Here is a 27,402-nt window from a genome sequence, read left to right on the forward strand (position 1 = left end):
CTGGGTCTCTTTGCTCAAGCTGCTGCCCCCGCGACCCGATCCCCGGACAAGTGGAAGATAATGGATGGATGGATGGATGGATCAATAGAATAAACTTTAATTTCATATGGAAAAATAAGCATCACTACATCAAAAATGGAGATTTGATAAAGGATTATGAGGATGGTGGTTTAAAAGCAATTGATTTTGAAATTATGAATGGAATATTGAAGATTAAATGGCTTCGTTCTTTCTTAAGAAAGGATGATGAGATATGGTTCTCGCTACCTTCTCTTGTTTTTAACAAAGTTGGAGGTACTGATTTTCTATTAGTATGTGATTTTGAAATTTCAAAACTGCCCATAAAACTATCCAAATGTCATCAACATCTTCTGTTAAATTGGAAATTGATGTTCAAGCATAATTTCAGCCCTCATAATGTACCATTGTGGAATAATCGGGTAATATTGAGTAGAAGGAAGTCTGTGTTTATGGAAGACTGGATGACTAAACAAATTTGGTCTGTTAGACACATAATGGATGATAATGAAAACATACTTGAATTTAATGATTTTAATGCTAAATATAGCATGAGTTGCTCCTCTGAGACTTAATAGGAAAGTCATACAGAATATCCCACAAGTCCTTATCTAATCAATAAAGAACAATAATTTGAACATTCCAACTCCAAATTTACATAAAATAAAGTTAGATGATTTGGACGTAGTAAGTGAAAAATGTAACAATACATTTTTAAGACAGTATTCAGTAAACACCTTATTATGGGCCGATTTAAAAAAAATTCTTAAAAAAAGAAAATCGAATTGTTTTCTGCAAACTCTGCTACCTTTGTGGTGATTTTCAAGTTATTTCACTGCATCATTTTCTAATAAATAATCATACCCAATGCATTATGTATATCTTAATGCTTGCGTTTTTACATCTTTATAATGTCTATGTTATAGCAATACTTCAGCCTTCTAGTCTCGCGTTGCCAGGCTCTATCTGATGGCTGGCTATCCCTGAAGTACGGTGGTATCGCGAGAAGACCTACAACCTGGTCTGAGGAGGATCGTAAAACACACTGTGGATTGTTTGCAATCGTGTTGGCATTTTTACCCACCTAATTCTTCATCTTCATCTGATACCATTAACTAAAACTAAGCCGAGTCTCTTTTTTTGTTGTTGTTATAAATTGAAATGAAAGCTGTTATTCTTGCCGCCGGGTACGGAACCAGACTTCAGAGAGATGTTGCTTCCGACAGTAGCGGGAAGTTCGCTCACCTGGCTGGCATTGCAAAGCCTCTCCTGCCGGTGGGACACTGTGCTTTGATATCTCACTGGGTTCAGGCTTTGACCGCTTCCAGCTTCGTGGACTGCATTTATGTCGTAGTAAGTACTACTATGTACCAGTATAGCTGTGTATGTCGTGGCTGATACGTTTAGGACTGTTCATATGAGTTGTTGATGTGGTTTAAAAACAAATCGTTCATATCGCAGCGTTAACAGTCGAAATCTGAAATTGAAATATGTGTCATTAATTTGCAGATCTGACCCTGACTATCTCCCCTTTTGTCTTCTTCACAGACCAACGATCTTTACCAGACTGCATTTAAAGAATGGGCTGCACGTTTCACAAATGTCAAGATTCTCAGTGACCAAACAAGAACCAATGACGTAAATACACGCTTAACCATTACCGATAAACCTATTTAGCACAGTTCTTTTTGTCCTCAGACCAAGTTGTAAATAAATCTCATGATAACGGCTCTTTCAGCAGCAAAAAAAAAGTGCATTTCTTGCTTCATGCTTGAAATAGAATTACAGCTCTTGGCAAAAATGATGGAATCAGCTCACTTGGAGTTTTTTTTATTTAGTTAAAAATAATAATAAACCAAACATTGATATGATACCAAACAATTTTGTTTATTAGCTGAACATTCTAGCTTTGTAAAATATACCTCGAACTTTTTTCAGATGAAGAAATATGTAATCAATCATCACTTTTAAAAAAAAGAAAGATAGATTCAAAGTCTAAATAAGCAAATGAGTCTGCATTTCAAACAGAGTCCTTGCAGAGCTTAAGGAGCTGGAAACATAGCCCCAACAGGAGAGCTGTCAGTGAAAGCAATGGAAAGGATTATAAAACTTCAAGACACTAATTCAACTCAGATGGATGTTGGTCGATCCCAGTGAGTTGTGTCTAAAATCTGGTTGAAAAAGGAAACCTACAGCTTGACCAAAGTAAAGAGGTGAAGGCACCATGTCAGAAAAGTCAAAGCAATGTTGCCTGAGAAATGAAAACAATTGGATCTCAACATGATTAATAAAGAATATTGTTCGAAAAATGTGAAGTCCGTGGTTCATGGATTTCAAGCTGTCATAAAAGCCAGATGAGGTATAACTAAGAACTGCCTTTTTTTTTTGTTCCATAACTTTTTCCTTGCAAAGAATAATCTATTTTTTTTTTTTACTACTTCATCTGAGACAAAGATTGTGAAAAAACAGGTCTATTTTACAAAAACAGAATTATCAGCTATTAGATAAAACTGTTTTGTGTCATATCTGTGCTTCGTCACTTTTTCATACAAATAAAAATGCTGAATGAATCTGCAACGGGCTGATTCCCTGACTTTAAGCAGGGGTTGGAGTGAAGTTCTCACTCATTAAACTTGTAAATCGTCCTAATCTTTTCCCTTCACCAGGAGCGGCTGGGGGCTGTGGCCTGCCTGCAGCTTGCAGTAAAACATTTCAATATTGAAGACCATGTTGTAGTAATTGGGGGGTAAGTTTCTGTTTTTAAACATAGTCAAGGGTGATATTAGGCCTTTTTCTAACGTATGTAATTGTCATTCCTAAACAGTGACACCCTCTTCAAAGAGGACTTCAGCCTCTGCCAAGTTAAAGAAAAATTTTCGGATGTGCAAGCGATGTGTGAAGACGGCTGCCTGGTACTCTCGTACCAGTGCAGAGAGGAGGGTGAGTTCTTTCAAGCAGCCACACTGAAAAGGAGCTTTTAGAGAAGAGGGCTTATACTAAGATGAGAATCTGAATGTTCAGAGGTAATTCATTCTGTTTGCATGCGCCTCTACAGAAACCCAGAAATATGGAATACTTGAAGCAGACGATGATCTTCGCGTCCTCTGTATGAAGGAAAAACCTCTTCCTTCAGAAACCAAGTCCAGGAGAGCAGTGAGTTCATCGCAAAGCCTTCCAGTGTTGTCCAGAACAAATCCAAGTATGGCTTAACAGCTGCTGGACTGTTTACAGTGACGCATTGTTTTACAGTGGAGCAATTTTAAAACAGGACACCAAACTCATTTTTCACAACACAACAGATGAATATGTTGGAAATCATCTCCAAAATGATCAATTTCCATGTTAACTTGATGCTTTGATATGCATGCAAGTATGAGGGCTGACACATAGTGTGCATTTAGGCTGCATGTCTTTTGCCCCATTCTTCAGTCATTTCTTCAGCTAATAATCTCCATTTGTATTTCAGTGTCCTTGCTTCTATATATTTTCAAAGAAAAGCCTTCCTCTGTTGGATGCCTTCCTCGAGGAAAAGAGGGTAAATATTAAAGTGTAGAGTGAATAAAGGTTAAGCTTCTTTTTTCTTTTTGTAAATTCTACAATTATACCGATTTTCTTTCCGTCTTCACAGGATGCTCCTATAGAAGAAAAAGACGCCCCAGGAAACTTTGTGTCTTGGATCATTCCAAGGTCATTTCTGCTGCATCTTTGAGAGACATAGATTGCTCTACAAATAATTACTGAATCCTGTATTATTAGAAAAAACTGGTCTGGTTTAAAAATCCAAATTTGTTCAAAACATTGTAAAAACATGGAATTATTGACTATATATGATGAATATACTGACTTTTCTTTTCTTTCTTTCTTTCAGGAAACCAGTTTACATCCATCAGATATCTGGACGTTTTGATGTCGGAAACTTGCCTTCCTATATTGAATGTGACCTTTATTTCAAAGAAAAACTTCAAGATGCAAAGTCGTACATGGTTTAGAAGAAATTCATAAACGTTTATTTCCCAACACAGTAAAAATGATCCAAAATGAAGAAAATCAAACTCGAGGCAAAGTTAAATTAAGGTGTTTGTAAACCAATAACTGACTGTAAATGTGCCTTTAAATGCTACCTAAACGTAAATTTATAATGAACATTTTCTAATACATTTTCTATGATTTACACAGTGAATAGTCTTGTGCATTTGTCAGAAGCCTTTTCGCGGCCGTCTTCCATCTTTGCAATGCGGGAGCCAAACTGCATGGCTCTCTTGGGCAGCACAGCTGATTGGCCAAGGCCCAGCTGCTTCGCCGTCAGCCTCAGGAGGAGCTTCTCCCCGACACCTCGCGGAAGCGATAGATCAGCCTTCTCCCATACTGGTAGCGAATTCAAATAGCTCACCACGTCCTCGTCCAAGTAGGGAAACCTACAGATACAAAGAGGATATTAATCAGACAGAACAACAGATGTGAGCAAGATTTCATGTGTGGTGCTCATAGTTGTGAATGTAACTGGATATTGGATATAACACTTTCATTATCATTTATCTAGTAGAAATAAGAATACACTTGTGTAAATAACTGGTTTAACTGACACTTTAAACATACTATTGTGAGCAATCAAACAATAAGAGAGATCTGAATTAAACTGTATACACAGCTACAGGAACCTTAAAAGCTAGAAGTTGTTAAAGTGAAGAGCTGTGGAGGTGGAGCCCGGTAAGAAGTTTACGATAATTCTAACCTAATAAATCAGTCTATAACTTTTTTTTTTTTTAGGAAAAAGCAAGGATTGTATAAATGATGACGAGGCCATCCACTGTCAGACGTGAGACCAGTACAGTGTCTTACCACTGATGGCCACCAGGCAAAAGCGCCACACCTCCGAACTTCTGGTTCTAATAGAATCCCATTCAAACAAAAATGTACGCGATTCAAAGTCTGTACATTATTCCCACAAGTCATTATGGTGTCATCAACTAGGTACACCCCCTTTGATTAATGTGCTGGATGTTCTAAAATTTTATCTAATCATCCAAAAGATACCTCATCAAAGAAACACTTCTGTCCAATCCATTTTCAAGGATCACTCTCCAGCCCCTCGTAAGGCATTTCAAATTAAATTTATTTATATAGCACCAATTCACACCAGAAGTCATCTTAGGGCACTACACAGAGAAACAAGTCCAGTTATATCACAATTCCCTTCTGGCCTCAGAAAGGCCAACGTTGTGATGCCAGACCATCAAACTCAAGGCTTCAAAACATCTGTTGAACTCGTGGTAACATCAACGAGGGTTCCTTCACATTCTTTCTGCACTCAAAGACTAACAAGAGCTGCAGCAAACGATTATTTAACAAGTCTTTCATAGTTTAATGGAGTAATAATTATTGGATAAGAGCATTTTTTTTGCTTTACTAAAAGAGGAAGAATAACAATTCAAATAAGAAAAAAGACAGATCTCGTCAAATGAACCACTCATTGGTATCAAAGTTATTTCAAATAACATTGAACAAAACCTAAAACTAGAGTTGTGAATATATTTGTGTGTGCGGCGTGTCCTAATTGCATTCACACCTGTACTAACAACTGTCCACTCCTGGTTAAGATTATATCGGGTTAGACTAGAAGACTCAATCCCATATAGCTGCAGCAGTTTCAATGTTCAGATTACATGCATACGTCATACATAATGATTAATAACATTTACATGTTACAATATTATTATTTTTTTTTTTTTTTTAAATGGTGATCCAAAGACACTGCGAACCACAGACTGGAATAAGAAAGGTAACAAAATTTGAATTTGAGCTGCAGCCACCACAACAGGTTCAAATGTCTTCTGTAATGTCAATTCAAATGGCAACCTGAAGAAAACAGAAGGCACATCCTCCTAAGAAAGAATAGGTTTAGCCTGGGCAATACTGTTGACCAACATACAAACTGCTGGAAGTTCCCAAAATATTATGCCATTTTCCTTAAGGACATCAAGTGGGAGCAAGGAGCAACCCCAACAAGGACCAACAATTGAACAAGTTCAATTCCTTTCAAGTTTCTAAAGTTACACAAACAAATTCTGTCATTTCAAAACTGGTTTTAACTGGTTCGACACTTACCTAGCTTCCTTCCCATGGTCTCCTATCACTCTATCATCTCTGCCTAAATTCCTTGACGATATTCTGCCCAGCTCCATGGCTAGTTCCTGGACGAGTCCTTCATGACTAGACATCTTGAATCGTACTCTGTGTCTTGAGTAACCAGCTAGCTGCTCATCTGCTCCGATTCCAGTCAGAATTACCTGCAATAAAAACACAGAAAAGAACATCAGTGGGGCTGCTAGGAACTTTTTTTCTCTCCTTTGAATGACATTCAAAACATGTTACGAATACTTCTTACATTAATGGTGTAAAATACCCAGCTGTTTCTTACATTAATGATATGAAACATCCAGCTGTTTATCCCTTAGTACTCGACACAGTTTAACAACAGTCATATCACATCTTACATTTGTTAAAGACAGCTCACACAGTTACTTTCCCGGAGTGCACAGTGCAAAGTCTGATGTGTGCATGTCACCTTTGCTGATGATGTGAAAGGCCTCTGGTCATTGTCCTGCATGATGACTCCCATCCCTCTTGCAGCAAACCACACAGCACATCCGATGCTATCATCCAACACAGTATCCAGAGGGTGCACTAAATGACCAATGCGCTCTTGGCGCATTTTCTTAAGCTCCTCCTGTGTTACGTTGATTTCAACAAAATTCCATTGCCTTTCAGGATTCAAGTCTTGTAATTCCTTGAGACCGGCTTTTCCAGTGAGTCTGTCTGGAACATCAAATGGACTGTATGTATGGGAACCAGCCTGATCGGTCTTGGAATCTGTGGGTACCTTTTTATGCTTCTTGGAGGTTTTTGCAGACTTGTTCTGCCTTTTTGGCTCCTGTAGTTTAAATGCTACATTGAGAAGATCTATTGGCTGATGAGCAGGTACATGACGGTTCGCTAAAGCAGCCAATATCATTGAATCAATACCTCCTGAAAAAAGTATACCGATGCTAGCATACCCATTAGTAAAAGGTGGATTCTCTGGCCTAAAGGGCAGAGACTGAACTCGTCGCCTCACTGCTTCACTGAGGACACCGATTAGATGGTTCACCTCATCAGTTTTCTCTTTACTAATAAGCAGCTCCTCCAGATCACTGACAGATACATGTGATTTTTGATGAATCTCTGTTGTATTCAATGACTTTGGAATGGACATATTTAGAGGGCACACAGGTGAGGTGAGAACAAGACCCGATTGGTTCATCACACCACTGCAGCCACGAGGGGTAGACTCAGCAATCGTTTCACAGCAAGGTGGAATGACATCCTTTCCTCCATGAGCCCAGGGAAAAATCTCAAATGACACAGAGCCAGCTTCTGCAACTGCTTTCAGATCAACCCTGTACACACCAACTGCTGGGATTTCTTTCCAATTGGAGGTGTCAGTTGTAGATATCTGTGTCGCCACAGAAGTCAGGGTCAAGGCACTGATCGCTGCATCAAATTTCCACAGCAAGCTGCGCCTGCCAAAGAAGTCTCTGCCAAACCAAAGATAGTCACCAGCCTTCTGGTAGTAAACAAACCCCCATGGTCCCCTTACAGCAGACAGGACAGTAAGAATCTCTGAAGGCTTGTTGCAGGTCGACAACCTCTGAGACATAACAGCGGTGTCATTCTCCCCTGGCATCACTGGCAGCCCTCCAAAAATCTCTCCATTCCACAGCAGGATGTTTCCAGTGTCGTCTTGAACCGGCTGAGGGGTGAGGAGACCCTTCATGTGAAGAACATGGGCGGAGAACAAACACTGAAAGTTGGAGTCTGTGCCTATAACTGTAAGATCCTGGCTCGAGTTTGGCCCTCTTCTTCTCAAATGCTCATAAACCATTTTGTCCCACTCAAAGTCAGCAGACGAGAGACTCAACAGACAAAAGATGCCACACATTGTTGCGATCTTACAAGTCCTGGAGTTCTTTTTTCATGTAATCCAGATCCTCTGCAAACAGAAAATTCTGATATGTTCATCTGCCACATGATTTGATATGAGCACATTTTTATTCATTTTAGACATGCTAAAATTAACAATAAATTTCACAATTCAGCTTACTTTTGCATGTACCCAGTGTCTGACTTCTATCTGCTAGGAAGAATATGTTACTATTTCGCTGCTGGATGTAGACTTTCTGCAAAAGAAGAAAACAAACAAAGAAATATATAAAATGTGCACCAACACCGACAAAAGTACATAGTCATGTAACAATAATTACATTGAAAAAAATTACTTTGTTGCCAAACTTATTGGATGCACAAGACATTAGTATCGATTGCGTTGTTACTAATCATAATTAATATGGTATAACCAACTTAAATAAATCCACAAATGACTATTCAGTTGAGTTCTTTCCTCATTTCATCACCACTCACCCTGTTTTTCCTGAGATTAGAGAGCTCGTCCACAATAACCTTCTGCTCCTTAATCTGTAAAGTAACACACATCATCTCAAACCTCAGTCAACTACTTCACTACATATCACCATTTTTATCTGCTGTCAGCAAATAAAGTCTAAACATTTTCCCAAAACATACATTCGTGAGCAGCGTAACAGGATTATTCAAGTGTGTTAAACTACCATGCTTACATTAATGTCTTTTCAGCTACATTTGTCTGTTAGCTAGTTTTAACCGCATTAGCTCACATTAGCCACCTGGAGCATGATTAGAAATAACAGCTACCTTTTTGTTCAGTTCCTCCTTTAGTGTAGAGTGTTCGTCAGAAAAAATATTACTTTCGTGGCTTTTCGAAGACATTTTGTACAAAAGACAGGCACGCAAATACAGCCGTAAGTTTTGTTAAAATTGACGTCGGTAACTTTAGCGTAAACACATGTTCGGGAACTGCAAAAAGCTTTTCCGGGTGAACGGAGGGTTGTCTAGTTTTAATCTTACTGCCCCCTAGAGGTCGGCGATATATGACACGCAACATGAATTTTCAACATTTTACATTCATTTTATGATACAACTATTTCTGTCGTCACGGAAGTCGACTTCTTTAAAGGTAATAACCTTTTCGTCTTACTTCACTGATCACTTTATATTTTTAAACTGTTTTTTAAATTCTTAGATTGTTTTTAAAGTGTTTATAATTGTATAAACATTTTTATTGCTTCATTATGTCTTGCTACTAGATGCTTGAATTTCCTTCGGGATCAATAAAGTATCTATCTATCTATCTATCTATCTATCTATCTATCTATCTATCTATCTATCTATCTACACATTGAACAAAATATCTGAGTTACCAGAACTAAGTCAAAGCCACTTGAATAATCATTAAGCACCAGGTGACGACCCTGTTATAAAAAAAAGTGAATGAAACGCCATTTTTGGCAGTGAGTTGAAGTAACAAGCAGCTAAGAGTTTACTCCCTATGCTGATGTTTCAACAAAAGTTGAAAACTGGCTCAGATGATAAAAATACTTGGAGAAAAAAAAAGCCAACAGTTATTATTAAGGGACCTCTCCTGGTGAACAGAAAATCTTGGACCACAGAAGTACCTGAACTGTATTTTACACCAAATGAAAATTCTTTAAACAGGGAAAAGCAAATATTTTGAAAATTACTACCTCAGTTCCAAAAACAAGTTGGGACATTGTGTGAAATGCAAACAAAAACAGAATGTAAAGATTTGCAAATCTCAGCAGAGCATGGAAACCATATCAAACAGTAAAACTGAGACATTTTATTACTGAGACAAGTTCATCTTGAATTTGATGGCAGCACGTAAAATGATGGGACAGGGCCATGCTTACCACAGTGTAGCATACCTACCATTTTAACGTTACTTTGTAAATGTCAAAGTGACCAGTTACTGAAATGTTGGGTCAACAATGTTGTCACTGTCACGCCGAGGTGAGGTCAAGTGGGTTTTGTCCTGTCTCCATGTCTTGTCTTCTCATTTCCTGTTTTATTTTGAGAAAGTAACTCTCCTCTCGTTTCAGGTCACTTGCTTTTCCTCATGTGCTCAGTCTGATTGTCTGCTGAATGTTTCTACCTGTTCCCTGTCACCCTGTGTATAATATGTATATATATATTTATATATATACATAGTTCCTTGTGCGAGGTGTGTCGTTTTCGTTATTGTCTGTGTGCGTACACTGTAGCTGTCCCACAGTTAAGTCACAGCCCTGTTCACAGTTGTCATTTTGGATTTTTCAGATTCCTCCTCGAGAGACATTTTGATTTGTAATTTTCACATCTTAAATGTAGTTAATGATTTCATAGCGTTTTGTTTCCTCCGAGTGGAGCGATTCTTTGTTTACTTAAACTTTTCATAGTCTAGTGCCTCCAGTTTACAGGAGTGCTTTCTTTATGAGACTTTTTCTCTTTTTCTATTTTGCACTGCATCCCAGTTTTTTTTTTTAAGTAAAACAAAAAAATTGTACTCTGTGGTGCTGTGCCCTCTTAGCCCCTTTCTTAAGTCATCCTAAGTACTTCTGCTTCAGACCACACTGATCTTTGAACCTGATCTTTATTTTAATCTCAACTACACACAGATTTTCTTGACTATCTCACATATTTGCAATGCTGTTGCACGACCAAACCTATCTGCTGACAGTGACAGATATTTCAACGCTTGCCAAATTACTCAAAACTGCCTCCAGAATATTTTCCAAAATGCACCCACCCACACACACACAGACACACAGTCAACAAGTTCACAATGTGAAAACAAGACCAGTTGTTATGGCTGGTGATTTGAATCCTATCACGGTCCTAATAATAGTAACTCAAAAATGATAAAAGTCATTTTTCTGATTTTCTCGTCATATTCAATTTTAACAAAAATTGCAGGTCAGCTTTTGTCACAATCTACAGAAGCACAGCACAAGATTAGCTAAAAACTGTTCAGAGAGACGAGAGATTTAACCACTCGGTTAGCACACAAGAATTCAACCCAGGTACACTCCACTAAACTAAAGCTTGCTCGTTGTCTTCACTATATAAAGTTATGAAGTTGCAGGTGGTTCAGTGTGCTTACATAGTTTTTTATAAGCACTTAACTTAACTACTTGACCTAACTACTGCCAGGGCTTTACTGGCAAGGCCTGTCAGAGACAGCAACCGGCACAGATTACACAAATGTTGATTTTGCTCAACAGCAGTCCATCGAACCTTCGTCAAACTTGCCAGACAAACACACCTGTGGGAAGTGTCACAGTGGTCTGCAGCCTACTCTGCTACAATTTTGTATTGATCTAAAACAGCTGTCAGATGTTTGCTGTTTCTTTCCTGGGAGCAAGGGCTGTCATTTTAGGCAAACTAGCCATATCGTCACAGTCAAACAGTGACCTTTGCTGTTTATTGTTCTCTGTTGGAGTCGGTAGGCACACATCAAAGTCTTAGGCCCCAGGCAGTGGTAGATATCCACAGAAACAATACGACCACAATACTGTTATGTTCCAAAAATGAGGTTTATGACAAAAGGTTGTCATAATCATTGTTTCTCATATAGTTGGTAATCTGTGTTCACCCTGAAGAGATTTGGGGAGACCTCAGGAACCTTGCCTCAAGCACTCCAACTCTATCCATCCATCCATTTTCTATACCTGCTTAATCCGTGGGTCGGGTTACAGTGGGGGGCTGGAGCCTATCCCAGCGGTCCTCGGACGAGGTACACCCTGGACAGGTCGCCAGTCCATCACACAAAAGATTAGACAAACAACCACACACTCAATTTTAGAGACACCAATTAACCTAACATGCATGTTTTTTTGGACAGTGTGAGGAAGCCGTAGTACCCGGAGAGAACCCACGCATACACGGGGAGAACATGCCAACTCCACACAGAAAGGCCCCAGCCGGGAGTTGAATCTGGAATCCTCTTGCTGTGAGGCGACGGTGCTAACCACCACACCACCGTGCAGCCCCGCACTTCTCCTCATCTCACAGAAATGTCAAGTAACACTTTTTTTAAATACCTTTCAGGTCTTTTGCAATAGCATCCAGGAGCTCAGCCCATGCATGCATGAAGTGCCCAAATAATAGATGAATAACTTTGATGTACACCCTTCAGGTGAGTTTCTGATCCTCTACCTCTAGCTCCTCTTTAGCTGTGACTTGTGAGGCCACAGGAGGCAAGTCATTCTCATATTTTTATCCTCAAAGTACAAATTTAGCCAACGTAAACACAGCTTGTTGTTCCACAGCTGGGCTGTAAAAAGGGGCAGACATACCTACAGGTCACATGGCCACAAAATAACAGAGCAGCCGTCCGACCACTGATGACAGCTATCTGAGCCTGGCTGACACACCAACCCACTAATAGTGAGGCTGCTAATCTGTTTGTACCAGCTCAATGTGTGCAGATTTTCAAATGACTAAAGGCTCTCTATGATCCCTGAATAGATCACAAAGGGAGAGACGTGCCTATTGTTATCACTTGGCTCAAAATAAGTGCTTATGTTACTCAATGCAGTCAGTTTTGCTCCCTCATGCAATGAGACAGCATAGGGCATTGCTATGTGTTGCAGCTCTGGCTTAAAAATAAAAAGCTGCCGTTTACACTTTATTTATATGTAGTATGGTGTTTGCATGGAAATTTATAAGGAGCACAAAAATACATCAACAATGCTGCATGTTGAAATTAAATTAGTTAGACAACTAACTGAATTACTGCATTGATCTCCCATTTGGTCTACTCTCTGTGACCTGTGAATGTATTGTTTAGAAATTATAGTATATTTGGTGGTTAAATGATGAGGTGAACACGAGTCTAATAAAATGCTCTGTGAGCTCAAACTTCTGTTATCTTAGGAAACTGTAGCTCGTCTTTCTGCTTAGGGTCATATGACATAATTCTAATGTCTGTTTGCTTTTTTATAAATAATAATACCTGTAACTGACACCACAGCAAACAGACTTAGGGTAGGTAGCTTGGCTTAACAAAATACCAGGGCTAGCTCTGCCTCTTAGCCCTCGTCTAAAGCAGGTAAGTAATTGTAAAATTATTAACGAATAATTAATAAAAAATAGTGAATTAATGAAAATGCTGTTGTATTGCAAATTGAAGTTAAACAGTTGAAAGTTTAGGTTGACTTCACAGTGGCTACACCCATCTCTTACGTGCTCATTTTAAAGACATTCATAGCTTTTTCTCCCTAATTTCAGTCTTTGCTCAGCTAATTGTCTCCTGGCTGGAGCCTCATATTTACCATGACTGTTGCGACAGCCTTTTCCTTAAGCTCTCTACAAATTGATCTTTTTTGTAAAAATGTGAATCTGAAGCCTTTAAGCCTCCTGAAGGTTTAGGACAGAGCAGTTGTTTATTTTGTCGAGTTAGGGACCCAACCTTTGGTGGATGCTACATAAAGTCCACAAACAGTGTTAACATTTGACATTCAGCTGCTGATAAGTCAGCGAGATGGCTGGGGTTTGCATATTCCAGAAATAGCATTTTTCAGCTTGTATCTATATTCATAAAAGCAACTTAACAAAAGTTTTTTATATAATATATTCAAATTTGTTTTGACTTTGTAAACAACACAACAAAAAAAGACAATTTCGTATGAACCATGTGTTGTAATGTATGCTGTATATCTTTGAGTTAGACTGCATCAAATATTGGGAAGCGTTTTACATTCTGCTCTTTAAAATTCACTGGCATAGTAGCAGTTCAAAATCCCAGGGCTTAGATTCTGAACTCAGATTTCACCTCATGTGGTACATCGGGGCTGGATTTGACTAAAACTCACTGAATCAACAAGCCTGCAATGGAACTCTAAAACAGTGAAGAGGCTCTGCTTGTATTTATGTCATTTTGATGGGTTTAGTTTAGTTTGTTTGTGACAGCCTTTGTGCTTGAACAAGAACTGAAACTTGATGGAGTGCATTTTTGTTGCCGTAATCGAGCTGTCATGTGATAACCTGTACAAACTGGAATCATCAGTTAGGAATGTTTTTGGGTCTGACCATAGTTGAAAAACAGCAAGACCGTGTGTGCAAATCCTTCTAAAGTCAAACACTTGTTCGCAATAGAATCTAAACCACACAGAATCAGACAGTATTGGGTGCCGCACAATGCTGCACCGTTTGTGCGGGCATTAATCATCACAGTCTAATACATTTCAAAACTCACCACTGGAGAATAGACTTCAGAATAGGTTTCAATGATGACATAATACAGCAGGGATCCCACTTAGCTATTAGGTGTTGTATAAAGTTAATGTGCATCCAGATAGATTCTGCAGTAAAAGGAAATATCTATCCATGTGTTCACTTAGAGGTCTCATCCAGTCTGTAATTATAGCTCTGATTCTGTTCTGTTGACATAGGTGGACAGATGCAAGTCATCCAAATGTGTCCTGTACATAACATTTTTGTGTTTACTGACATTAGTTTATGTTTCATCTGATGGACTGAAAAGATCAATTATATCAAACTTTTACAATTTTTCATCTTTAAATTCTTCTTCTGTACTTCTCAGATTCGTTTCTTTTATTGAAAAAGTATGGGACGTCATCAGGAACTATCTCAAATAATGATTGAATGACTGAAGTTTGCAAAGGAGGAGTTGGGAAAACATTCATTTTAATGCTTTCTTGCACTGAATAAATCCAATCTAATCTAATTTGATCTCTGGTGATAGTGGCCATGGTTAATTGGAGGCGGTTTTGGGGGAAACCGGTCTTGATATGAAGCTTGAAAAAGACTCAGTCAGTGATGGAAAATCAGCACTGAAAATCACAGCAGCAATCACAACTTACACATTAAATCTTTTTTTTAAATAATTTTTATGTATTACTGTATATCTGTTGGGTTACTTAGTAGTATGATGGTTAGCACTGTCGCCTCACAGCAAGAGGTTTCGGGTTTGAATCTCAGGGCTTTTCTGTATGGAGTTTGTATGTTCTCCCCATGCATGTGAGGGCTGTTTCTTGGTACTCCAAAATCGTCTCACAGTCCAAAAACATGCATGCTTGGTTAATTAGTGATTCTATGTTGACCATAAGGGGGAATGTGAGCATTCATTGTTGTTGGTTAAAAATATTGAATGTAAACTGTTATCTAAATGTTTGAAGTAGTAAAACAGCTGTCTCATAGCGATTCCATATTTATAGCTATTATATTGTAGCTAAATGCCATGAAGTTTATGAAAACTACCTCATGGTTATCCAGGAGTTCCTTACACACACATATATATATATATATATATATATATATATATATATATATATATATATATATATATATACAGCTGGATTTGCATTACACCTGTTATATGGTCATTTAATTTGGTCCCCTCTCTTATAAGTCTGCTTTGCTGCTGCAGGAGTTGGTAAACTTGACCATAACAAGCATCTTGAATTCTGAAACACCACGCCATGTTGAAAAAGCATATACTGCATCAGTGAGAAAATTATGTTGGTAATCATTAAATCCTGCAGTAAACATGCCAATCATTCATCAACAGTTTGGTTAAGATGTCTTCTGGAATGTCTTTTAGTCGGCATACCGGTTCTGTCAGATTGGAACCCATTTTAAATTTGGGTGGTGATTAAAGGAAACCCAGGCTAAAGATGTGCATTCTTAAGGGGCAGAGACCAATATGGCGAAAGGTAACTCATACATTTGAACGGGCCAATGACGATGGGAACAAAAAACAAACAAACAAGTAAACAAAACAATAGCTCAACGACAAATTTCCTGTTCTATCAAAAAGTGTTCTTTTGATATGACACATTTGACCAAGTGTGCATTAGGTTTGTACCTCATTTGCGCAAAAAGAAATTCAAAGATGCTGACAGGCGCGTGCCCTGCGTGTGTTGCTAGGACGTAAACAGGTTGATGACAAGGCAGCCAATTCAAAGAAAAGCTCACCAGCCCCTGTGTGGTAAGAACTAAATGGTTTACCTGTGGTATTGTTCCACTGACACCTTTTTGCAGAGGTATAGTTCAGTAATTTTTTTTGTTGGTTTTTTTTGTTTTTTTCAGCGCGTGTCGTAGGACGACCGCGTCTGTTTTTCTATGCTTTGTAAATAATGGCGGTCACGTGACACGCTGGGTATATTCGAGGCGGGACGTAAACAGAGCTGCAGTGAGGAGCAAATCGTTCAGCGGAGCACGGCTGAAAGCACCCCCTGTCTTTGTGTTTTGTGCGACCAACCGGTCCTTTAAACCATAAGATTATTTCTTTCCAACTTCAGCTACAGTGATAGCTAAGTTTGGAGGGGAGAAAAGGGGAGAAACGCCATATCTTTTTTGTTTTTGTCTTGCTATCGACGGATAAATGCAAAGGTAGCTTAGGTTGACCTCCTTTACATTACAAAAGGGGAGCTATTATAGAAGGAAGAAGATAACCACCTGGTCATTTTTTTTGCATTGAAACACTCATAAAATGGAAAACTCTGGACGTAAGAAGACATGCTGTGGTGAGTTATTTATGGTCATTTTTTTTCTTCTAAGAGCATGTAAGCAAATAACTATTTACCAAGAAGATTTCGCTTTGACAAGAGAAAAAGATGGATATCGACCACTAGAAGTAACATGTTGTGAAATTCTTCTGACAGTTTGTTTTCTTTACAGAATCCATTCAGGATTTCTTCACTTCAGCTAAATTTCTTATTTACATGGGACATGCTCTGTCAACATGGGTAAGAAAGTTAAGCTCTAAAATTCCCTATAGCCACATTGTATTAGCAACCACATTATTGTGTGTTCAAATAATACACCATCACATTGGGCATTTATGCTGTTCTTATGTGGCTGTCCAGTTTAAACCCCAATGTTGTACAACATTGATGTATTACTGCTGCATTACTTGTAATTATAAGTGACGTTGCAATACAAAATCACATGTTTTCCATGTATATTTTATCACACAACACCGGTCTATTCAGACAGCTCTCATGCCTAAAGGATATGTGTTAGAGTGGAGCTGTGATAGCTTTTCAATCCATGAAAGCTGAATGAACTCGCATTATTTATGCAGAACTTAAACCACCTTTCTGTCACAACCTGGATGTCTCGAATTATCAGCCTGCCCGTTAATAATCAGAATGAAAATTTCCAGGGCGACCGAATGTGGAACTTCGCTGTAGCTGTTTTCCTGGTGGAGCTGTATGGGAACAGCCTGCTCCTCACGGCAGTGTATGGGCTGGTGGTGGCTGGCTCGGTGCTCCTGCTGGGGGCCATCATTGGGGACTGGGTTGACAGAAACCCCAGACTCAAAGGTAAGGCAGCACATAATCTAAGCCTAATATGGCTGGGTTTTTTTTTTGACAGTTTGGTTATGAACGCAGTTTTTCAAGAGATAAATGTGTTCACTTTGTAGATTTGATTCTGAAAAAAGGCATACTGTGTGTAGTTTTCATGCCTCACTGTAATAGTTAAATCACCCTCTTGTGAAATGATTATCCAGAGGAATTTGGCAAGGACGTTATTAGATTAAATGAGGGAAAAGGAAATGTATCTTTCGCTCTTGTGGAAGCACTCTAATGAATTAGTTTATCAGACAGATAGCTGTTGTCTTTGATCAGATTTCTGTCCCTAATGCTGGTCCTGGTGTTTCCACAGTGGCTCAGACTTCGCTGCTTGTCCAAAACAGTTGTGTCATCATGTGCGGGATCCTCCTGATGGTTGTTTTCCAGTTCAAAGAACAGCTTGTGGAGCTTTACAATGGATGGATTCTGGTAAGATCCTGTCTGTTTTAACATGGTTTGACGGTAGATTTTCACTCGAAGCAATTGTGTCACCTTTCTTGGTAAATTGTAACACTTTGTCCCTGGGCTGAAACTTGCTTACCTCTATTGATATGAGTTCCCACATCAATATAATTTATAACCCCTTGAACAACTTTTCCAAATGAGTAAAAATGAGTGGGATTCGCTTTTAGAAGACCTCTTGACTGCTCCACAAAGTTAAGTTGACGGAGAGTTTAATTTCGGAGAACGATATGATCAAATAGTAAAATTCTCAATTTGGATTTATTATTTTCAAGTCACAAGAAAACAATGTTTGCTGCTCATAAGCATTTAGATTTCTTTGTCACATGAAAATGAAGCTTGAAAGGTTGTTGCACAGATATGTCAACAGAGAATTTGTGTCTTGCAAGGGACTCGTTTACACTTGTTGAGCTGTGGACTGCATCTAACTGAGCCTGAAGTCCGGCAGAATTGCAAACTTTGAAAGGTTTCTGTCTTTGATGAGAGTTAAGTTGGGGAGCTGAATTGAAGCTTAAAAGCCTGTCTGTTTGGAGAGCTTGTTCTGCATTTGTGAGACGCGTTCCAGAAAAAGGCGGCGATGTTCAGCATGGTGTGTTGGGAGTGTTTTGTGGAGGTGAAGAGAGGTTGGTGAAACAGGAGATAGTGTCTTGTTGAGGGCTGTTTAGTCAGCAGGTTCTTCAAGGCCTGTCACATGACAAAAAAGGAGCTAGTGGAAAAAAAAAAAAAACTTGGCCAGTTCCGCTGAAGCATTTCTGTTGCTATGCTGACTCGAGCAGCTGCTTTACAATGTACATACAGAAGCAAGAACTGTGAGACTGTGCTGTTTAGTTTTTAGGCTGCCGTTAGGTTTTAATAAGCTACAGCATGTTGACTACTCTATAATGTCACACTGCTCTATGCTCTATACATTGAAAAGGCAGATCCCCAGATGTTATGTGCCATTTTACAGTTGTATGTTTCTGTTAGAAAGTGCTGAAATCCATACTCCCCAGTTTTCCTACTAGTGGAGGATACAAGTACAGTGCACCTTTGTGTGTTTTATTCTATCTACAGCTGAATTATAGCTCTGTTGTTATTCGTTGCTTTCCTTACTTTCAGCAAAGCCCCTGCTGTCTTGTCGTCAGTCCACGTCTTTTTTTTCACCCACAAATTATTCTTCATTTAAAAAATGAGATAACAAAGTCATTATTGTATTTACAGAACAATGGCTCCACAACAGTTTGGTAGTTCAAAACCAGTGCCACTCAGATTTTTTGGGAACTATTTATAGCATCATGCTAATGCACATTTAAGGTGAGAGTCTTGGGCTGCAGGACGATATATATGGAACTGAGTCAAGATAAGCTCCAGATTGTTTTCATGATAAAGAAGTGTAACAGTGTGACTGAGTGGTGTCTCGTCTTTTTTTGCTTCTTAATGGTGTTCATTGACAAAAAGACAATCCAATTTGCCTTTTCTTCGACAAAAAAGAAAAAAAGAAAATTAATAAATATCCTCAACAGCAACCTGAAAATGTAAAAAAAAAAAAAAAAAAAAAGGTTTTATTTTGCTTTTCAGACAACCTGCTACGTTCTGGTCATCACCATTGCCAACATCGCTAACCTGGCCAGCACGGCTATGTCCATCACGATCCAGAGGGACTGGGTGGTGGTTGTTGCAGGTCAGGACAGCAGCAGGTTGGCAGGTCAGTGTCTTACCAGCAGTTGGCTTATCATCCGGTGTAGGTTTCACATGATCCATTATCAGATCTCTTCAGAGAGAAAGACTTTGAACCCTAGGTGGTGACTCACTCTCATTTTTTTCAACTTTTATTCCCTTCAGTTTTCCCCTGATTGTCATAAGCTATTTAAAAGATTTACTCACATGGTGTAGAGCACAATGAACCTGGTGAACCTTATCAGTGTGCCGCGTTAGCACCATCATTGTGAGAATGCTGATTGAGCATAGTCAGTGTTCCTGTTTCTATACCATATTCTCAGTTCTTCTGTACGTTTTTTGTCGTTTAACTACTCCTGCATACGTTCAGTGTGAGAATGCTGATTATGCATTCTGACTTATTCTCTCGTTTCCATCACAAATTTTCGTAACTAGTCCCGCACGGTTGGTCCGACGGGAATAAAAAGAATGTCCCCGCGTGTTCACTGATCGGGAATAGTGTGCTATTACTTTTCTCTCTCATTGCTCGAACGGTATTCTGGAAAATTAGGAAAAACTTTGTCAGTTAAAAATGAATGGATTGACTTACATCTCCTTCCACTCTTGTTTCAAACAGACATGAATGCCACAGTGCGGATAATCGACCAGCTGACCAACATCCTGGCTCCCATGTTAGTAGGCCAGATAATGGCTTTTGGCTCTCATTTCATTGGCTGTGGTTTCATTTCTGGCTGGAACCTGTGCTCCATGTTTGTGGAGTACATGCTGCTGTGGAAGGTGTACCAGAAGACACCGGCACTTGCTGTGAAAGGTGGACAAAAGGAGCAGCAGCAGCAGCAGGAACTCAAACAGCTCAGCCCCCCAAAAGGTACGTCAACTGGTTGAAATGTGTGTTTGGAACATTTGAAATGGACCTCCACCTTCTTAGTTATTAAGTTTAGACTCAGTCCCCATAATCTCTGCTATTTTGCCCTCTTTCAGATTTGGAGAATGGCCAGAGTCCTGAAGAGTCATCTCAGCCACTGATGAATGAAGCCTCAGTGGTGCCCAGCCCTGACTCTCCCAAACAGAATGGTTGTTGCTACCAGGTGACTGAGCCACTGCGCACCTTAAAGGCTGGCTGGGTGGCCTACTACAACCAGAATATCTTCTTCGCTGGCATGTCCCTGGCCTTTCTCTACATGACGGTGCTTGGCTTCGACTGCATCACCACAGGCTATGCCTACACGCAGGGCCTCAACGGCTCAGTGCTCAGCCTGCTGATGGGAGCGTCAGCCATCTCGGGCATCTGCGGCACTGTTGCCTTCACTTGGGTTCGCAAGAAGTGTGGCTTGATCCGCACAGGTTTTATTTCGGGCATAGCCCAGCTCTCCTGCCTCGTGCTGTGCGTCGTCTCCGTCTTCGCTCCGGGAAGCCCCTTCGACCTCAGTGTCTCGCCCTTCCAGGACCTTTACACTCACTTGATCGGAGAGAAGACCCTGCCGGAGGCTGACTTCACCAGTGTCCTTACTGGTGGGAACGTCACTACAGCTGCACCAGCTGAAGAGCTGCCACCTCTACAGTCCTACATGTCTGTTAGTCTGCTGTTTGCTGGCGTCATCGCTGCTAGAATTGGTGAGTAAAATGACTCTTGATGTTTCTTCCTGTGATGTCATAGAAACATTTACGAGACTGTTTTAGAGGCTCCAGTTTGCAGTTGATTATTGATTTATTGCCCGAGTTGAGAGATATGGTAGTCATATTCCAAAGGAAATTAGACTGGGCAAGAAACACTTCCTTTGTTACAATGATAACAAAAATGACTTCCTAAACTTGACTAAGCAGGTTCAAAGATTGAACGTTTTCATAATGCACTGAAATGTCACTCCAGACCTCTAGATATCCGCTGTTGATGTCAAAGCCATATTTGCAACCTTTGGCGCCAATAATACTGTCTTACTCCCGCTACAGCTACCGTTAAAATCTGAAGTTGTTTTTACTGTGGCTGTAAAAAATTTCACCAGAACTGACTGCTGATCTGTACCTTCATCCTGCAGGCCTGTGGTCCTTTGACCTGACAGTGACCCAGCTCATCCAGGAGAATGTGATCGAGTCAGAGCGTGGCATAATCAACGGTGTCCAGAACTCCATGAATTACCTCTTAGACTTGCTGCACTTCATCATGGTGATTCTGGCTCCGAACCCAGAGGCCTTTGGCCTTCTGGTCATCATCTCTGTCTCTTTTGTGGCCATTGGTCACATCATGTACTTTCGATTTGCCTTTAAGAGCCTGGGCAGCCGCCTCTTCCTCTGCTGCTCAGCGGAGCAGAAGGTGGAGACGGATGACAGCCCCTCACTTCCTACCACCGTTTAACCCTGTTAAAGAGACTCCATTCTGGGTGCATACTTTCTAAGCCTAGCTCTACTCTACATCTTATTTATCTGACTAACATTATTGCTTGTAGTTGGCAGAATGCTAATACTAACCAGAGTGTGGTAACTGAGCATGCTATCCATAGTCATTAACAAAGCATTCATCATTATCAGAGGAAGATGAGTAGACAGTTTCAAGTCAGAAAAACTAACCCACAGTGTAACTTTAGATAAAAGGTAAAGTTTTCAGTTAGTGAGTCTGAGGAGAGCCTTTGCCTTTTATCAGTGGATTCCAGGATCCTCAACACATACATGTAGTGTCGAACAAAGATCCATCACCTCTTGGACTCAATTTTGGGTCCTGTTAAAGAAACCAGGGGATACAGCACTGTAAAAAAAATATTCTCCTCCTGTTAGCCTGAATCTAGTTGTAAAGATTTAAAGGTGCTTCAGCTAATATACAGGCAAAAGGAGGGGGGAGGCTGTTTCAGAACCTGGAAGACGGAACGTTCCTCACCCTGAGACTTTGCCTCTCAGTGAGTCCATTGGTGCCGTTACTCCTCACTGTTCCCTGATAGCCTTCTGATGGTTGTGTCAGCTGACAGGCTCAGTATAGACTTATGAGGAGCAGGTTGTGGATGCCTTTCTCGAGCGGAGGGGGGGATACTTTTTATTTAACCAAACACAAAATAGTGATTTAGTCTCTTTAATAATCGCTATAAGGGTTACACATTTAACTGTATTTATTCAAAAAAAAAGCAGACAGTGGTTTTATAAGAACTGTCATCAGTATTGTGCTTCATGCTGTTGTGCCATATGAAAACAAATGAGAGCTCCTATGCACCCTAATATCAGTTTTTCATTACCAAAGTCCGAGTCCAAATGCATATGGTATCAAAGGAAGTGAGGGAAACCAGGTCTCTGTCTGAAGCATTCCAAATATATATTTACATATTCTGGCAGTAGTAAAACCTTAGAATGTCTGAATATTCCATAACCCACTTGGTGATTGTACCGACATTTAGTTTTTTTGGTAGTTTACAATAATGGTATACTATGTTCCTGTTTTGATTTTCAAGTTTGAGGTGTTCAAGAGTGATTATTATTTATTTTTTTTCTTTAATTTTCCTGTCGTGATTGTCGTTACTCGGGCACTTTAAGTGATTGACATCTGTCATTACACACAGCTAATGCGTGATCAGGCATTAGTTCAATATTTTTTGCACAAGGCTGAAGGCATGACTCCCAACAGTAATCTTATTTCAGTCATGTGTGGTCTGTGAGAGGATTTAAGGTTTTAAAACGAGGCACATATTGCGACGCTTAGCACCACTGCACTAGCTCCTTTCAAAACATCCCCGAGTCCACCTTGGGCACCCCAGTTCCTCAAAAAGTCGGCTAAAGATCTTAGTCGGCAACCTTACCTTATAATCCACTGCCAAGAAAACACTGAACATGACTCAGTCTGGGTTTCTGTTCTTGTTGCTTTGAGCTTAAATAGATACAGCATTTTACTCGAATCTTTGGCTTTTTGGGTCTAGTATAATGTTTAAATATTACCTCACAAAAAGTCTGTGGCATTTCTGCATGCTACCTTTTCTTTGTAGTGATTACGTGATTAGACTTGGTAGATAGAAGAGTGTCTCCAAAAGAGACAGGATTGTTGGAAGTGGTAAAATATTTTTTAAAAAAAGTGACTAAATAGTTATATTTGTTTAAAGCTTGGTAACATAAGCCACCATACGTTACTGGCCAAATCAGAGAAAGTAAGACATACCAATAAAGCCCTAAGGTGCATTTTTTTTGGCTCTTAAATACTTTTTTTTTTTTTTTATAAAACACTTGTTTTGTATGTATGAAGATCTACCGTGAGGGCCTAATGTAGCTTTAACTACTTTGTTTCCACTTCTGACAGTGATTTCTGATGCCTTATGGGAAAGTTGCCTTGACCGCTGTTTAACGCACACGTGTTCAAAGGCTACTTTGAGACGCATACAAGCAACCGCACCTCTCAAACGAAAAAACTAGCCAGTCTAGCCAGTCTTTCAGTCATGGTGGGGAAAAATATTTGGTCTGGAAGTAGAGCTAGCCACACCAGATGTGGGAGAACAGAGGGCACTTTGTTAAGGTGCACACCCTGGTAGAGAGGAGGGCAGCGAGTTAGGATGTCTGCAGGTGTACCATGAAGTGCACACTCACTTGAAGTTAAGTTTAATTTTCGTCCCCAACTTGCATTAGAGTATCTTTGAAGCCAGTCTGGGCATAAGAATAAAAACCAGCTCAGAGAACAGTTGCTCTGCTGATTCAGGGGTATCACACAAGGCCATTAAACTATATTTTTGATGTAGATTACACTTAGCTGTGAGTCAATTTAAACGTACGTTAATGTTTAATTGGAAAATATTTTAAACAAAGGTGTGTTCTTGTTATTATGCCATTTGTCATGAAACCTTTTTTTTACGTGTTTTTATATACCTTGTGTGAAGACATTGTGCAAGTTTGAAATTTCTTTAAGATTCTTGGAAATTTATGCGTGAAGCATTTACTGGATTTAGATTTGAATGTCTGTACTGCTTTTATCTGACTACATTGTTCTCTTTACATGTATATGTATATATTTACATATATATATGTGTATATATATATGTGTGTGTATGCATATATGTACATACATACAGTATTATTGTAGTTTTATAGGCAAATCCAAATTCGTGTTTGTTTAATAATCACGCTCCACTAGACATGAGGAAGATGTGCTGCTTGTAATGCATGAGGTATATTAAATAAAGAAAAGAATTTACAACTGCTTGTTTGTGAAGTGTTTTGTGGAGAGTGTTTTTGTGTGTGTTATGTATGGAGAGTTTCTTGGCCTCAGTCTTGGGCTTGGCTACTGCTGTGTAAGGTCACATACCACAGCAGAGTATGCAGCTAATATCCTCCCCCAGAATCCCCTTTCTTTAGGCAGCCGGTGTAAGACTGGCTGACATAAAGCTGAGCATGGACCTGAGGGCTTTCTGTTGACAGAGTGGCCTGGATTTGCACAAAATGACCAAAAAAAAAAAAAAAAGGAGTGCATTAGTGGTCTTTAACTCTGCAGTTTGCATTTGCTTTAGCAGCTCCGTGTATTTTAAAATGTATTTTTCAGATTTTTACTGGTCAATTCAGCAAGGGCCACTTTAAGAGGCTTGCATATCAACAAATACCAAAGTGCTACCAATAGCCAAGACAGCTTATGAATACAACAGTACATTTTTGAGTGTTTGAGCTGCTTTGGCTTACATTCTGCTTCAGAAATCATACACAGAATTACCTACCAAAAAAAAAAAAAAAAAAAAAAAAATTCAGACCTTCTAGAAGCATGTAATATATAATTGGCTTGACCTTATACAACTTGGGAGTTTTCCTATGTATAGTAGCAGCTGAAAAATCTTTCTCTCTATAAATATATATCTAAAAATCTATCAATATGAAATTTATACAAACATTTTAGTGCCAAATCTGATAGTCAAAATGCACTCACTGTTTGTGCTGTATATGATGACTTGTATGATATCGGCTATGGTCAAGAGACTGAGGAAAATAAAGATTCAATGCTGAGGGTTCTCCTCAAAATTAAAGAAGTATGTAGTCAGGAGGGAAAATGCTGGTGACTGTGGCAAAAGTCCAATGTGTACAGAAGGGAACTGGGACTTGAGATAGGTGGAAACAGTCAAGATATCTTTCTCTTCATGTTCGGCATTTCTAATCCAATTTACAATCATGGGTAAAGACTTTCTTAAAAACAGTGTGCCATGTGTGGTCACAATCTCCTCTTGCAGTCTTTCACTTGTTTTGATAAAGCTTCCAAGAAATCCTTTTAAAGGTAACCTCAATCATGATATTTAACTGATACCTTATCAGTGGAAATGAGGTGTGAGTTCAAACCTTGCTCAATTCCACTAGGTAGAAGTCAGGTATACTGTACAGATGTGTACTATGGAATCCAAAAGGTGTGGGCAATCCGGGACAATTTTTGTTACTGTGGATAATTCAGTTTGGACAAATTGACCTAAAAAATAAAAATGTTAAAAACAGAACATTATCAATTTTGAGAGATGCTGTGGCATTTTTTTAAAAAATTTTTTCACAATAAATAAGCTTTTATCTAAAAGTTTGCTTCTTAAAGGAGCTGCTGAGATTCCCCCAAAGTAGGAGTAGAGAATAAGAAGAAAGTAAACAATTTTTACAGAGCCACTTTCAGCTTGTGGTGCGGCAGCAGTGGAGGCTGAAGTCTGGAAGACCAAAAAAAAAAATAAAAAAATAAATCCCAGATTAATGCTTATTATTATGCATGAAAAGCAAAAAAACACAACAAAAGAAACCTCCAGATTGATTCCAAAACACCTGGGAATTTTAGCAGACTGGAGTGGTGATACACTTACCTATTTGAACATTTAAGCAAACCTGGTGCACACTGTACAGAAAACAGGCTCTGTGGACTGATGAACGTTTTGACTGCAAATGCATTTGGAGAGAAAAGGGATGTATAATTCCAAGAAAAGAAGACCACCCCAACTATGAAGCACAGGAGTGGATCGATCATGCTCAGGACTTGTCCTGCAGCCAGTGCAATGGTAAACATAACACCGATGGAGGGAAGAATGGTTTCCCAGTTTAACAGCAGCAAATTCTGGAAGCAAACAATTCACCATTTGTAAAATAAAATGTTTTTAAAACGATAAAGATGAGATGCTGGTAACTATCCGAAACATACAAATATAAATTGTCCTGGGAAGGTGTTGGGGCTATCACATGCAACAAGAGGAGCACAAAAAAGACCTCCATAGAGCATGATTAGCTGTTAGCTGCATAGCAGATCGATGCAGTACACCCGTTGTGAGGCATCTGAGATGTTGTTTGTCGTTTCTTGTCCATATGGTGCAGTTTATTGTAATGGAGATTTATTTTTGGTATCTTTTTTTTTGGTTGTTTTCAGCTTTACAATCCATAATGCATATCACAGCCATAATAATAATAATTGAGGCAGCTTACAGCTCAAAAAGAACCAAGAAGGCGACTTGGTTTGATCACTTCACGACACAGCATGGGGCCCCGGACTGAGTAGAGCACCTGATCGAGCCAGGAACTGAAAAATGCTGAGATCAAAGATCTGTCTTATCCAACCGTGGGAACAAAGCATGACCTTGTGAAAAAGCTTACTCAGGACGCGAGTCTCGAGACTCTGCACGAGCTGGCCAGCGAAGTGCCATTTCAAAAGGAAAAAAAAAAAAAAGTACTGCCAGGATTTTCTATGAAAGCTGCTAATAGCAATGTATGAAATAGGGTAGCAACCTAACATTGTCAATCTTGACACAAGCAGCAGCCTGACAATAAGTGCACCAACAGCTTTAAAGCTGTGTTAGAAAGTTATGCATAACCTTTAGAACACCGAATTACATCACACAATAAAAAGGTCTATTTGAGAGGGTGAGTAGAATGGCAAACTTATCCAGTCTAGCAGCAAACCTTTAGGTTTAATCTTTTTCTTTTCTTAATTAAATAGCAATATATTGAAAAAAATACATGTTTTTTTTCACTGCAAACTTGAACTTAAAAGGTAGGTAACAAACCTTTTTTGTTGACA

The 27,402-nt window shown here is 39.3% G+C and overlaps 4 protein-coding genes across 4 annotated transcripts; 2 read left to right on the forward strand and 2 right to left on the reverse strand.

The window, feature by feature from the left end:
• Positions 1 to 917: 917 nt before the first annotated feature.
• LOC142396432 (glucose-1-phosphate thymidylyltransferase) lies at positions 918 to 4,192 on the forward strand. Its single transcript, XM_075479165.1, has 8 exons — positions 918 to 1,371; positions 1,567 to 1,656; positions 2,685 to 2,764; positions 2,843 to 2,958; positions 3,074 to 3,171; positions 3,485 to 3,553; positions 3,647 to 3,705; positions 3,887 to 4,192. The coding sequence occupies exons 1-8, from the start codon at positions 1,180 to 1,182 to the stop codon at positions 4,005 to 4,007; spliced, it is 825 nt and encodes a 274-aa protein (XP_075335280.1). The 5' UTR covers positions 918 to 1,179; the 3' UTR covers positions 4,008 to 4,192.
• Positions 4,011 to 7,996, reverse strand: asnsd1 (asparagine synthetase domain containing 1). Its single transcript, XM_075479163.1, has 3 exons — positions 6,584 to 7,996; positions 6,124 to 6,305; positions 4,011 to 4,433 (listed from the first exon to the last, which is right to left on the reverse strand). The coding sequence occupies exons 1-3, from the start codon at positions 7,994 to 7,996 to the stop codon at positions 4,187 to 4,189; spliced, it is 1,842 nt and encodes a 613-aa protein (XP_075335278.1). The 3' UTR covers positions 4,011 to 4,186.
• asdurf (ASNSD1 upstream open reading frame) lies at positions 7,958 to 8,950 on the reverse strand. Its single transcript, XM_075479166.1, has 4 exons — positions 8,785 to 8,950; positions 8,476 to 8,529; positions 8,159 to 8,234; positions 7,958 to 8,047 (listed from the first exon to the last, which is right to left on the reverse strand). Exons 1-4 carry the CDS (start codon positions 8,857 to 8,859, stop codon positions 8,007 to 8,009), a joined length of 246 nt encoding a protein of 81 aa, XP_075335281.1. The 5' UTR covers positions 8,860 to 8,950; the 3' UTR covers positions 7,958 to 8,006.
• A 7,184-nt stretch (positions 8,951 to 16,134) lies between these two features.
• Positions 16,135 to 24,582, forward strand: slc40a1 (solute carrier family 40 member 1). The gene is made up of 8 exons (XM_075479171.1): positions 16,135 to 16,478; positions 16,633 to 16,700; positions 17,120 to 17,279; positions 17,623 to 17,738; positions 19,329 to 19,455; positions 20,044 to 20,295; positions 20,409 to 21,041; positions 21,464 to 24,582. The coding sequence occupies exons 1-8, from the start codon at positions 16,445 to 16,447 to the stop codon at positions 21,778 to 21,780; spliced, it is 1,707 nt and encodes a 568-aa protein (XP_075335286.1). The 5' UTR covers positions 16,135 to 16,444; the 3' UTR covers positions 21,781 to 24,582.
• The last annotated feature ends 2,820 nt before the right edge of the window (positions 24,583 to 27,402 follow it).

This window comes from Odontesthes bonariensis, chromosome 12, assembly GCF_027942865.1.
Source record: "Odontesthes bonariensis isolate fOdoBon6 chromosome 12, fOdoBon6.hap1, whole genome shotgun sequence".
NCBI lineage: Eukaryota > Metazoa > Chordata > Actinopteri > Atheriniformes > Atherinopsidae > Odontesthes > Odontesthes bonariensis.

Coding starts and splice junctions, on each gene's coding strand:
- LOC142396432 (XM_075479165.1), top strand. CDS start 1,180: ATGAAAGCTGTTATTCTTGCCGCCGGGTACGGAACCAGACTTCAGAGA. Junction 1,657..2,684: donor ACCAAACAAGAACCAATGAC/GTAAATACACGC, acceptor TCCCTTCACCAG/GAGCGGCTGGGGGCTGTGGC. Junction 3,554..3,646: donor CCTTCCTCGAGGAAAAGAGG/GTAAATATTAAA, acceptor CCGTCTTCACAG/GATGCTCCTATAGAAGAAAA.
- asnsd1 (XM_075479163.1), bottom strand. CDS start 7,996: ATGTGTGGCATCTTTTGTCTGTTGAGTCTCTCGTCTGCTGACTTTGAG. Junction 6,306..6,583: donor CTTTCACATCATCAGCAAAG/GTGACATGCACA, acceptor TTTTTATTGCAG/GTAATTCTGACTGGAATCGG. Junction 4,434..6,123: donor GACCATGGGAAGGAAGCTAG/GTAAGTGTCGAA, acceptor TTGTATCTGTAG/GTTTCCCTACTTGGACGAGG.
- asdurf (XM_075479166.1), bottom strand. CDS start 8,859: ATGTCTTCGAAAAGCCACGAAAGTAATATTTTTTCTGACGAACACTCT. Junction 8,530..8,784: donor AGGAGGAACTGAACAAAAAG/GTAGCTGTTATT, acceptor GTTACTTTACAG/ATTAAGGAGCAGAAGGTTAT. Junction 8,235..8,475: donor CTAATCTCAGGAAAAACAGG/GTGAGTGGTGAT, acceptor CTTCTTTTGCAG/AAAGTCTACATCCAGCAGCG.
- slc40a1 (XM_075479171.1), top strand. CDS start 16,445: ATGGAAAACTCTGGACGTAAGAAGACATGCTGTG. Junction 17,739..19,328: donor TTTACAATGGATGGATTCTG/GTAAGATCCTGT, acceptor TTTGCTTTTCAG/ACAACCTGCTACGTTCTGGT. Junction 20,296..20,408: donor ACAGCTCAGCCCCCCAAAAG/GTACGTCAACTG, acceptor GCCCTCTTTCAG/ATTTGGAGAATGGCCAGAGT.